Consider the following 13,437-nt stretch of genomic DNA (forward strand, 5'->3'; position numbering starts at 1 on the left):
AGATTATTTTGGTTATGCTAAATAATTTTCTTTGTAAATTTTAGAATTGGCTTGCAGGTTTCATTTTAAAAGCCTGCTAGAATTTTGATTAAGATTGCATTCAATGTATAAAATTCTGTACGATATCTGTCAATTGAAAAAAAAATGAACCAGTATCTTTAAAATACCATGTTCTCTCTTATAAATGAGCAACCAATATATGAAAAACAAAAAACAAAAAATAACAAATGAGGGTGAGGATATGTGGAGAAAAAAAGGAACTCTTTTATACTGTAGGTGGGAATGTGAACTAGTACAGCTATGATGGAGAACAGCGTGGGGGTTCCTCAGAAAACCACAGATAGAACTACCATATGGGTCAGGCCAGTTCTCCTCTTTTTAGGCCTCCTTTCATTTCTCCCAGCAATGTTTTATAGTTTTTATTATAGAGGTCTTACACATCTTCAGTTAGATTTATTTCTAAGTATGTAATATGGCTTTTGATGCCGTTATATTTTTTCTCCATTCTTTATCACTGGTATATAGAAATATATTGCCTTTTACTATTGACTGTATGTGCAAATTTATTAGATTTACTTACTAGTTCTAGTAGTTTTTAAATAGACTTTATCGTTTTCTGGGTGTACAATCATGTCATCTGCAAATGCAGCTTTACAGCTCCCTTTCATACCTTTTTGCTTTTTTTCCCCCCTGCCTTATTGAACAATGTGAGACTTCTAATAAAATGTTCAACAGATGCTGTCAGAATAGACGTCATTGCCTTGTTCCTGATCTTAGAGAAAAAATGTTCCATGTTCCACCTGTAAGTATGATGTTAGCTCTGAGAGTTTTAAAAATAGATATCCTTCCTGAGGCTGAAGAAGTTCCCTTTTGTTTCTATTTTGCTGATAATTTGTATCATGGATGGACACTGAATTTCGTCATACCCTTTTCCTGCATTTATTGAGATGATCATACTATTAGATCCTTGAGTCTGATCATTGATTTCACATCTTTCTTCTTTACTAATATATGCATTTAGAGCACTAAACTTCCATAAGTCGTGCTTTAGTAGCATCCTAAAAACTTTTGTGCTAGGTTGTTGTCTTGTTCTATTCAAGCTGCTATATTAAAATGCCATCAACTGGCTGGCTTATAAACAATAGAAATTCTCACCGTTGTGGAAGCTGGGGAGTCAAGATCAAGGTGCCTACAGATCTGGTGTCTGGTGAGGATCTGTTTCCTGGTTCATAGACAGCTATCTTCATTGTAACTTCACATGGTGGAAGAAATGAGGACGCTCTCTAGGAACTCTTTTATAAGGTCATAAATCTCATGCATGGAACAGGATTCGTTCATTCATATGGGCTTTACTCTCATCACCATTCACCTCCCAAAGGTCCCACATCCAAATATCATCACACTGGTGATGAGGCTTCAACATAATTTTGAAGGCACACCAACATCCAGTCTATAGCAGTTGTCCTTCTTACTCATTTCAGTATATTTTCTGCTTTCTCTTGTGGTTTCATCTTTGCCCTGTGGGGAAATCAGAAGTGTTTTCCTTAATTTTCAAATATGACAGAATTTCCCATTTTTGACACGTGTCCTTTCATCATCATGAAAAGTTCCTTTTTATGTCTAATAATACTACTTTTCAAGAAGTCTGTCTGGTCTGATATTAATATAGCTTTGCCAACTTTCTCATACAAACACTATGCTTTATAGTGAGTTTCATAGCAAAGTATATAGTTGTGTCATCTTTTTAAAAAAATCTTGCTGGGGGAGGGATAGCATTAGGAGAAATACCTAATGTAAATGACGAGTTGATGGGTGCAGCAAACCAACATGGCACATGTATACCTATGTAACAAACCTGCACGTTATGTACATGTACCTAGAACTTAAAGTATAATTTAAAAAAGAAAAAAAATCTTGCTTGATACCCTTTGTCTTTTAATTGAAAAGTTTAGTCTGTTTACATTAATGTGACTATTGATATAGTTGAATTTAAGCATGCCAGATAGATATTGTATTTCTGTTCTTTTCATCCCATCTATCCTTTGTTCCTCTTTACCCCTTTCCTGAATCATACATTTTTAGTATGTAATTTTATTTCTTCTGTTAATTTTTATTTTAAAACTATACCTCTTGGCAGGGTGTGTGTGTGTGTATGAGTGTTTTCTTGGTTTCTTTTTTAAGTTATTGCTTTAGAGCTGAGTTGTTCGATACATGTGGCTATTTATATTTTAATTCATTGAAATATGAGAGAATTAAAATATGCTCTGAGTATTGTATAGAAAATGAATTAAAATGAATCAGGACTAGAAACAAGGATAAGTTAGGACATTGTTTGTTTGTTTGTTTGTTTGTTCCCCCAAGACAGAGTCTTGCTCTGTCACCCAGGCTGGAGTACAGTGATGCGATCTCACCTCACTGCAACCTCCACCTCCTGGGTTCAAGCAATTCTCCTGCCTCAGCCTCCCAAGTATCTGGAATTACAGGCGCACGCCACCATGCCCAGCTAATTTTGGTATTTTTAGTAGAGAAGGGGTTTCACCATGTTGGCCAGGCTGGTCTCAAACTCCTGACCTTGTGATCCGCCCGCCTCGGCCTCCCAAAGTGCTGGGATTACAGGCGTGAGCCACCAGCCCATTCATTGTCTTTATCTTTTCATATTTATTTTATCTTGCTGTATACAAGGCATTCTCCTAGGGATGGGAGGTATAAGGATGAATAAAAATTAGTTTGTATCATAATCTTCCTGTTAAAGACATGTAAACAAATCGATAGAATATAACTATACAGTCTATAAATAAGAGGTTTGTAGGAAGCGCTGCAGGAGGCAAGAAGCAGGAGCGCCCAACTCCTTTGTGCCTTTCAGATACTATTCTTTTTGCATGGGTTGCCTTTTCCCTGCTTTTTCACCCATGTCGCCTTCAGAATTTAGCTCACACATCATTCTGGAAACTTTATTTGATTTCCTTGTTTGCTTTACTTAATGCTTTAAGAAAAATGGTGACTGGTATTGAACAGCACATCTCCAAAGCAGTCACTATAAAAACAGGAAGGAGGGAGAAGGAGGGAGGAAAAAAAAAAAAACAAAATGAAAAATATAATAGTCATAAATCCCTTGACAGGGATATGTTCTGAGAAATGTGTTGTTAGGTAGTTTTCTCATTGTGCGAACATCATAGAGTGTACTCACACAAAACTAGATGGTAAAGCCTGCTGCATGCCTAGGCTATATGTATGATATGGCCTATTGCCCCTAGGCTGAAAACCTGTACAGCATATTATTGCATGTAAGCAGTTGTAACAAGATGGTAAATATGGCCGGGCGCAGTGGCTCACGCCTGTAATTCCAGCCCTCTGGGAGGTCGAGGTGGGTGGATCATTTGAGGTCAGGAGTTCGAGACCAGCCTGGCCAACATGGTGAAACCCCATCTCTACTAAAAATACAAAAATACAAAAATTACGGGTGGTGTGCACCCGTAATCCCACTTACTTGGAAGGCTGATGCGGAAGAATCGCTTGAACTTGAGAGGCAGAGGTTGTGGTGAGCTGCTATGACACCACTCCACTCCAGCCTAGGCGACAAGAGTGAGACTCCATCTAAAAAAAAAAAAAAAAAAAAAGTTTCTGTATCCAAACATAGAAAAGGTACAGTAAAAATATGGTATTATAACATTATAATACTGTACCACTTATGGTACTACTATCGTAGATGTGGTCGGTCATCGACTGAAATGTCATTATGTGGCACATGACTATATAGGCTCACTGTAAGAAATTCAGGCCAGGCACAGTGACTCATGGTTGTAATCCTAACACTTTGAGAGGCTGACGCAAGAGGATCTCTTGAGGCCAGGACTTTGAGACCAGCCTGGGTGACATAGCAGGGCCTGGTCTCTACAAAAAATTTAAACAATTACCTGGGAGTGGTGGCACATGCTTACAGTCTCAGCTACTCAGGAGGTTGGGATGGGAGGATTGCTAGAGCCTTGAAGACTGCAGTGAGCTATTATGGTACCCTGTATCCAGTCTGGGTGACAGAGCAAGACCCTCTCTCTCAAAAAAAAAAAAAAAAAAAAAAAAAAAAAACACAGAAATTCAAACAACACAGAAAAATGCAAGGAAGAAGGCAGCAGTCACACAGGATCCCACCATCTAGAAATAATCATTATTAGCATTAGATTAACATTATCCACATATACCCCTATAGGTTTGTAAATATAAAAAGATGGATACAAATAATTTTACATAGTTAAGACTGTACTATACTATATATGCTATTTTAAATGTTGTGAAGGGCTCAATTTCACTTAAAAAGATTAGAATTAAAAAAGAAATGAATTTCACATCAAGGATTCTTTTCTTTTTTTTTTTTTGAGACAGAGTCTCTCTCTGTCGCCCAAACTGGAGTGCAGTGGTGCAATCTCAGCTCACTGCAACCTCCACCTCCCTGGTTCAAGCGATTCTCCTGCCTCAGCCTCCCGAGTAGGTAGGATTACAGGCATGCGCCACCATGACCGATTAATTTTGTATTTTTGGTAGAGACGGGGTTTCACCATGTTGGTCAGGCTGGTCTCGAACTCCCAACCTCAGGTGATCCTCCTGCCTCGGCCTCCCAAAGTGCTGGGATTATAGGTGTGAGCCACCGTGCCCAGCCCACATCAAGGATTCTTTACAAGAGATAGTAATTACTAAAAGATCCCTCAAGCTTAACAAAAAACATTAAAGTTTTGGTGATTTTAAAAGGCTACAAGTTTCTGTATGATTAACTTTTCAACTGCTCGATATGCCTCGTTGCGAGAGATGAAGAAATTAGCACTTTCAATTTCTTTTCACCTTCCTTCCCCACTCGCAACCACTGACTAATTTTTCAGTTGGAATTACATTGTACTGTTGTGACCTTTCTGTTATCTAATCCACGTATTTGTTTACTCTTAGTTCAGTATTTAAATGGATTTGATTCTCTCCATCATCTCTTTATCTTTTGATTGGCTAGATTTCTTCATCATGTAGTTTTCTCAAGAAGGGCCCAGGTAGTCCCTGACGTCTACTGTGCTGTCTGTTCCTTTTTTTTTTTTTTTTTTTGAGATGGAGTCTTGTTCTGTCGCCCAGGCTGGAATGCAGTGGCGTGATCTTGGCTCAGTGCAACCTCTGCCTCCCGGGTTCAAGCGATTCTCCTACCTCAGCCTCCCAAGTAGCTGGGATTACAGGTGCACACCACCACACCCGGCTAATTTTTGTATTTTTAGTAGAGAAAAGGTTTCACTATGTTGGCCAGGTCGGTCTCGAACTCCTGACCTCAGGCAATCCTCCCTCCTCAGCCTTCCAAAGTGCTGGGATTATAGGCGTGAGCCACCGTGCCTGGCCTGTCTGTTCTTTATACTTGAATGACAGCTTGGCTAGGCATAAATTCAGCGGGTCATGCTTTCTTTCCTCTGAATGTGGCATTTCTCCTGTCTGCTGGAATTGTGTTAAATCAGTTTTCTTCTTTACTACTGCTTTTCTTTTTTCCTTTTACAATCAGAATTGCAGTTTTCAAAGAATCGACATGAGTTCTGTACCTTTTCAGTTACTGCACTCGAGATCATTATTGCTAGGATGAACAACCACAGCTGTGATACTGTGATGTGAACCGGGGTATTTCAGGAATAGTAATCATGTATGTTTCCTTTCTAGAGATAATTGACGACCTTGCCAACCTAGTGGAGAACACAGATGAAAAACTTCGCAATGAAACCAGGCGGGTAAACATGGTGGACAGAAAGTCAGCCTCTTGTGGTAAGAGATAGCTACGTTATGGCTCTGTTTCTGTCATAGCTTGTGGATTTACTCTGCTCTGAGTTTCCTGTTTGTCTAATTACTGTGGGGATTTGGTTGCTCTTCTGATACAGGCAGTTCCATTTGATGAAGCACTGAAATTGCTAAACGATGGTTAAATCTGGTCAAAATGAAATGGAGTTCAAAGGGCATACCATTCATTGTTTTTTTGTTGTTGTTTTTGTTTTTAATTTAAAAGTCCTTTCTGTGTGTTTACAGAGATTAATGGTTTGGGAAATTGTGTAACATTATACTGGTTGGCAGGTTTTAAAGGGGATCTCACTTGCTTTTGTGCCGTCTTAAAATAACCACAAGCTTAACTGAGTTCAAATCCTATGTTTAGTGATGGTATCTTTGTCAAGTCACCTTACCTCTTGATACCTTGTATGTAAAATGGGGATTCATATGCCAAGATAAGAATCGCTTGGAGGGCCAGCTTAAAATACTGATCCTGAGGCCCTCCCCTAGGGATTCTGATTGAGTAGATCTAGGGTGGAGTTCAAGAATGTTCATTATTTAACAAGTGTACCAAGCAGTTCTGCTGCAGGTGCTTGTTCTGCAGAAATTCTGATGCAGACTTTTGTGAGGTTTAAATTGTGTATTGCCGGTGCACAGTGCCTTTGCCCAAAGGTACGTGATGATAAATGATGGGAATAGCAGTAGTAATCACAGTAATTGTTTTTGGGTGCTTCGTCTCACAAGGGTGCACCAAGATTATAAAGCTGACATATTTATGAAAACTAGAATCACAGGCCGCCTGCAGTGGCTCAGGAGTTTGAGACCAGCCTGGGCAACATAGCAAGACCTCTCTGTCTCTATAAAAAATTTAAAAATTAGCAGCCTGGGCAACATGGCGAGACCCTGTCTCTACTAAAGATACAAAAAAATAGCCAGCCATTGTGGTACACACCTGTAGTAGTCCCAGCTACTTGGGAGGCTGAAGAGGGAGAATTGCTTGAAGGTTGCAGTGAACTGAGATTGTGCCATTGCACTCCAGCCTGGGTGACAGAGTGAGACCCTGTCTCAAAATTAATTAATTTTAAAAATTAGCCAGGCATGGTGGTATGTGCCTGTAGTCCTAGCTACTTGGGAGGCTGAGACAGGAGAATCACTTGAGCCCAGGAGGTTGAGGCTGCAGTGAGCCATGATTGTCTTACTGTACTTCCACCTGGGTGACAGAGTGAAACCTTGTGTCTTTAAAAAAAAAAAGAATTACAATAGCAATTAAAAAAAAAAACCTAGAGATCTGAGCACATACTTTGCCAAACTTTCAGCCTTTTTAATATGAAAAATGTAATGGATCCTCTCGATCTGTCCACTTTGGAAGCTCTGGGCAAGGGTCCCTGAGATGTGCAGCTTCAGAAGCATCACCTTCCCTGGCTGTGTTTGCTCAGTAAGAAAGAAGGCTAGAACAACGGGGTGAGAGAGGGTCAGGCACATAGAGACTCTGGAAGCTCAGAGGTAGTGGAGCCCCATGGGGTCTCCCTGAGACCCTTTATCACCACTGTCCTGCCCGACCATCCTGCCCTGTGCTTCTGGTCCTCAATTTTGCTTTATCAATCTTCTCCCATAACTTCTGGCCACAGGGACTTTGTTATCTATGATAGATCCTGAAACTTTACAGATGAGAGATACTGTGTCCGGAATTGGTTCCTTCAGGTGGGTTCTTGGTCTCGCTGACTTCAAGAATGAAGCTGTGGACCCTTGCGGTGAATGTTACAGTTCTTGAAGATGGTGTGTCCGGAGTTTGTTCCTTCAGATGTTCAGATGTGTCTGGAATTTCTTCCTTTCGGTGGGTTTGTGGTCTCGCTGACTTCAGGAGTGAAGCCGCAGACCGTTGCAGCCAGTGTTACTGCTCATAAAGGTGGTGCGGACCAAAAGAGTGAGCAGCAGCAAGATTTATTGTGAACAGTGAAAGAACAAAGCTTCCACAGCATTGAAGGGGACCCGAGCGGGTCAGGGTTGCTGCCTCAGGTGGCCTGATTTTATTCCTCTCTTTGGCCCCGCCCATGTCCTGCTGATTGGTCTATTTTACAGAGTGCTGATTGGTCCATTTTACAGAGTGCTGATTGGTCCATTTTACAGAGTGATGATTGGTCCGTTTTTACAGAGTGCTGATTGGTGTGTTTACAAACCTTTAGCTAGACACAGAGCACTGATTGGTGCATTTTTACAGTGTGCTGGTTGGTGTGTTTTTACAGCGTGCTGGTTGGTGTGTTTATAAACCTTTGTCTAGACACAGAGCGCTGATTGGGGCATGTTTTACAGAGTGCTGATTGGTGCGTTTTCAAACCTTTAGCGAGACACAGAGCGCTGATTGGTGTGTTTATAATCCTTTAGTGAGACAGAAAAGTTCTCCAAGTCCCCACCCGACCCAGAAGTCCAGCCGGCTTCACCTCTAAATATGAGTTCACTTCCACCTCTCTCTTAATCTGGGCCTCAGTTTCCTCATTATAAGAAAGCGGAGAATTTGGTTATCAAAATTCAGTTGTATGGACTATGTAAAGTGTCTAGTGCTGGCCACCTCCCCCAGCTTTCCATACGTGTGTGAGAGGTGCCAGAGCATAGATGTCATGAGAGTGGGCTCTAGAGCCTGGCCTCACACCCGAGCTTCATGAACTCTCTCTAGCTGCGTGACCTCAGGAAAGCCTAAACTCCCTTTTGCCACGATTTTCCCGTCTTTGAAATGGGGATAATAGAGATATAGACCTCAAAGGATTGTTATGAGAAATAAATGAGTGTGTGTATGTAATATATATATGTATGTATGTGTATGTGGGTATATATGTATACGGTTGGTGCAAAAGTAAACATGGTTTTTGCCATTACTGCAATGACTTTGGCACCAACCTAACATATATATATCACTTAAAACCATCTTTGGTACATTGTGTGCGGTGAGCAAGTACTGGTATTAGCTCTTGTTACTATATGTCTAGAGCAGGAAGACATACAATGTTTTATATGTTGTTTTTGTTGTTCTCAGCAATTATGTTGCTAGTTTGGAATGAATATATTCATAGACATGTTGGTAAGTTTTTGTGTTTGCAACATAGTAACTCAGCACATGCCACTCATGAAGTCATAATGAATGTGGAATATTTCTTACACTGTTGCCAGTTTTTAATTTGATGTTAATATCTGGTGTGTAGTATTTTTACCCAGAAGTGTCATAATGTCTTCTGAGCTGGACTCTTAAGTGTTGTTTTTTGAAAATAGAATTTAAGGAATCCCAGAAGTACTAAAATACGTTTTGAAAACTTGTGTCCATATTTTAAAATAACTATACATTTATCTCATGCCTCATTTTATTTAATTATATATGTATATATTATCTGCCACAGAATTATATGTAATGATTCAAAAGGGAGAAGTTCATCAGTATAGCAGTGTTAAGTAGATACTGAAAAAGGAAAATATTTTATTTATTTATTTATTTTTTTGAGATGGAGTCTCACTCTGTCACCCTGGCTGGAGTGCAGTGGCACAATCTCAGCTCACTGCAACCTCTGCCTCCCAGGTTCAAGTGATTTCTCCTGCCTCAGCCTCCTGAGTAGCTGGGATTAAGGCGTGCACCACCACACCCAGCTAATTTTTGTATTTTTAGTAGAGATGGAGTTTCACCATGTTGCCCAGGCTGGTCTCAAACTCCTGACCTCAGGTGATCTGCCCACCTTAGCCTCCCAAAGTGCTGGGATTACGGGTGTGAGCCACTGCGCCCAACCTCTTTATTCTTTTAATGGAAATACTTTAGAGATCATTATTTCTGTTATTTCTTCAATTCTTTTTGTAATATTTACTTAATAATTTTATCAGTATTATGGATCAACAACCAAATAACTGTACTTATTTCCTACGCCTGATACCTTTACAGGACAATTTTTGCATTTTATATATGCATTTGTTGACATGCAGTGCTAGTTTTTGCATGTCGATGAAGGTCAGCATGTGGTCTCTAAAGCTGTACGGGGGTCAGTCAAGTATTTAAGCCTCTCAGCAATTTCCTTTTAAGCCTTCAACTGATCAATATTATGCCTGTGAACACAAAGCATATTGTGGAACTTACTGAGTAGGTCTAGCAACTCTTGGCAAAATTAACCTGACCTGTTTAAAAAAATTTTTTTTGGCTGGGCATGGCGGCTCACGCGTGTAATCCCAGCACTTTGGAAGGCCGAGGCATGTGGATCACCTGAGGTCAAGAGTTCAAGACCAACCTGGCCAACATGGTGAAACCCCGTCTCTACTACAAATACAAAAATTAGCCACGCGTGGTGGTACACGCCTGTAGTCCCAGTTACTTGGGAGGCTGAGGCAGGAGAATCTCTTGAACCTGGGAGGCAGAGGTTGCAGTGAGCCGTGATCGTGCCACTGCACTCCAGCCTGGGTGACACAGTGAGACTCCATCAAAAAAAAAAAAAATTAATTGTGGTAAAATATATATAGCATAATATTTACCATCTTAACTACATTTAAATGTACAGTTCAGTGGCATTAAAAAAAAGAAATTCTAGAGATAGAGTCTCACTTTGTGGCCGAGGCTGTCCAGGACTTTTTTTTTTTTTTAGATAGAGTTTTGCTCTTGTTGCCCAGACTGGAATGCAATGGTGCAATCTCAGCTCACTGCAACCTCTGCCTTCTGGGTTCGAGCGATTCTCCTGCCTCAGCCTCCTGAGTAGCTGGGATTACAGGCATGCGCCACCACGTCTGGCTAATTTTGTATTTTTAGTAGAGACAGGGTTTCTCCATGTTAATCAGGCTGGTCTCAAACTCCCAGCCTCGGGTGATCCACCCTCCTCGTCCTTCCAAAGTGCTGGGATTACAGGTGTGAGCCACTGCACCCAGCCACTTTTTTTAACATCCCAAACTGAAATTTATCCAAGACAATAATTCCCTATTCCTCCCTCTTTCAGCCCTTGCTAACTACTTTTCTACTTTCTGTCTCTGTAGATATGATTATTCTAGGTACCTATTGTAAGTGGGATCATATGTATACTTTTGTATCTGGCTTACTTAGGGTGATGTCTTCAAGATTCATCCATGTTGTAGTGTGTATCAGAATTTCATTGCTTTATAAGGCTGAATAATAATTCCATTTTATGTATATATCACATTTTGTTTATCCATTTGTCCGTGGACACAGGTTGTTCCACCTTTTGGCTATTGTGAATAATGCCACCATAAATGTTGCTGTACAAATAGCTGCTCAAGTCTTTCCTTTTTTGTGTATATATGCAGAAGTGGAGTTGTTGGATAAAATGGTAATTCAGTTTTTAAATGTTTGAGGAACCTTCATATTAGCCTGGCTTGGTTTTGCTTTCAGCCTCTAAACTCTTAGGTACTTTCCAGTATTTTCTTTTTCTTTTTCTTTTCTTTTCTTTTTTTTTTTTTTTTTTGAGATGGAGTCTTCTTGCTCTTGTTTCCCAGGCTGGAGTGCAATGGCATGACCTCAGCTCACTGCAACCTCCGTCTCCCAGGTTCAAGCTATTCTCCTGCCTCAGCCTCCTGAGTAGCTGGGATTATTTTTTGTATTAGCTGGGCTAATTTTTGTATTTTTGTTAAAGACAGAGTTTCTCCGTGTTGGTCAGGCTGGTCTCGATCTCCTGACCTCAGGTGATCTGCCCACCTCAGCCTACCAAAGTTTTGGGATTACAGGCGTGAGCCACCGCGCCTGGCCCACTTTCCAGTATTTTCCTTAAAAAAAAAAAAAAAAAAAAAAAAATGAGGGCTGGGCGTGGTGGCTCATGCCTGTAATCCCAGCACTTTGGGAGGCCGAGGCGGGTGGATCACAAGGTCAAGAGTTCGAGACCAGCCTGGCCAACATGTTGAAACCCTGTCTCTACTAAGAATACAAAAATTAGCCAGGCGTGGTGGTGCGTGCCTGTAATCCCAGCTACTTGGGAGGCTGAGGCAGGAGAATCGCTTGAACCCGGGAGGCAGAGATTGCAGTTAGCCGAGATCATGCCACTGCACTCCAGCCTGGGCAAAAAAGCATGACTCCATCTCAGAAAAAAAATTAATAAAAATAAAAATAACTTTTTTTAATCTGATAAAGCCAGACACTTCTGTAGCCTGAGAGGGGCAGGCAAATGGGGTGGAAATTTAGTCCCTGGGCACCCACTCTAATTAGGAAATGTCATGGGAGACCCTTCCCACGAGAAACTGGGACCCCAAAGAGCTACACCCTCAGAGTAAAAGTGAACCAGAACTAAACTTACCATGGGGGGTTGTGGAAAGGGCAGCGTTGGCACTGAGCAGAATAGGAGAAGAAAAAGACGGGAGGGAAAATACAGTATTGACAACTTGTGGTCCCAGAAAGGCCCACATGTGAATTTGCCCCCTGGACATACATACTCAGGGTAGACCAGGAAACATCATACCATGAATTTGGTTTGAGGCAGACTCACCTGTTATAGCTCGAGGTGCCTGGCAAAAACAAATGAAATGCCTCTGGAGGAAAGCATATTCTAGGATGCTAGGAGCCAACTAAAAATAAATTTCTAAGGGCAATGACCAGCACATAGTCAAATATATTCTAGCATACCCGGAAACAGCACAGCATGAGTGAGGACCAGCAATAGACCATGGACATGAATCTGAACAGAATTGCAGTAGTAGAATTATCAGACGTTGATTATAAACTCAATTCCACTTTTTAAAATATATTTTTAAAATGACAAGCTTGAAAGCATCTTAAGAAACCCGAAAACTATAATAAGTAACACAGAAGTTTTGAAAAGGGACCAGATAGAACTTCTAGAAATAACAGGTAACTGAAATTAAAAAATCCAGTGAACATATTTGGTATCAGCAGAAGAGAGAATCAACCAGAGGACAAACCAGAAGAAAGGAAAAAAAAAGCATAATCCATTTGATAAATGTTAGCATCTTGAAGAGAATGCCCAAATGCTAGGCAGTTAAATTATGATCTTAATAAGAAAGGCGTTTGAGGGGCAAAGGGTTGGTGCAAGAGTTTCGAGATACAGTGAAGAGTTAACCACCTGCTCTTCTCAAGTGCAAAGCCACATTGGCTGTTTTATATATGAACACATACAAATGCATAATCAAACTGCAAGCAAGGTGTACTTTAACTATAGGGGGTGGGAATTAAGCAGCCCAGTGGAGTGTAACTCAATTACCGTTCACAGGGCAATTCTATCACTGTTTAAGAGGACTTGGGTGCAGTGTGGATAGCAGCCGCCACATCATCATTTTACACAAAGGAGTGTAAAAATAGGTTGTGAATCATGAAATGGCCTTTTGTTTCGCTACCCTTGGCATATCTTCCTTGATGGGCCGATATATCAGTCATAGATGCTTGAGCAGTGAGAGAATTTCTAGTTATGAATACAGACTGAACTGCAAGGGGCCACACAGGAGAGAGGCCCAATGATGAATTTGTTTGTTCAGTTCTTAACAAGGGATTCAAGTACCTCTTTGTGAACCTTTCACTCAGGAGCACAGGCTTTAAAATTTTTACCGAGATCTTTGTGTGGATTTTCCTCCCTTTTCCTCCCCCAACCCCACCCCAATGATAGCATCAAGTAGAAAACAATACTGGTTTTTTTTTTTCTAGCTTCTAAATGCAAATTAGACTGATATTTTTCCACTGGTACCTCTATGTATTTT

General features: G+C 40.7%; 1 protein-coding gene across 5 annotated transcripts in view; it reads left to right on the top strand.

Moving 5' to 3' along the window:
- STX8 (syntaxin 8) overlaps positions 1-13,437 on the top strand; it is a 326,781-nt gene that overhangs the window by 192,303 nt on the left and 121,041 nt on the right. For all 5 annotated transcript variants that reach the window (XM_063799782.1, XM_054670474.2, XM_016932407.2 and 2 more), the window contains exon 7: positions 5,671-5,772. In XM_063799782.1, coding sequence (XP_063655852.1) covers positions 5,671-5,772 — 102 coding nt within the window. The remainder of the gene's footprint in view (positions 1-5,670; positions 5,773-13,437) is intronic.

This window comes from Pan troglodytes, chromosome 19 (genome assembly GCF_028858775.2).
Source record: "Pan troglodytes isolate AG18354 chromosome 19, NHGRI_mPanTro3-v2.0_pri, whole genome shotgun sequence".
Lineage (NCBI taxonomy): Eukaryota > Metazoa > Chordata > Mammalia > Primates > Hominidae > Pan > Pan troglodytes.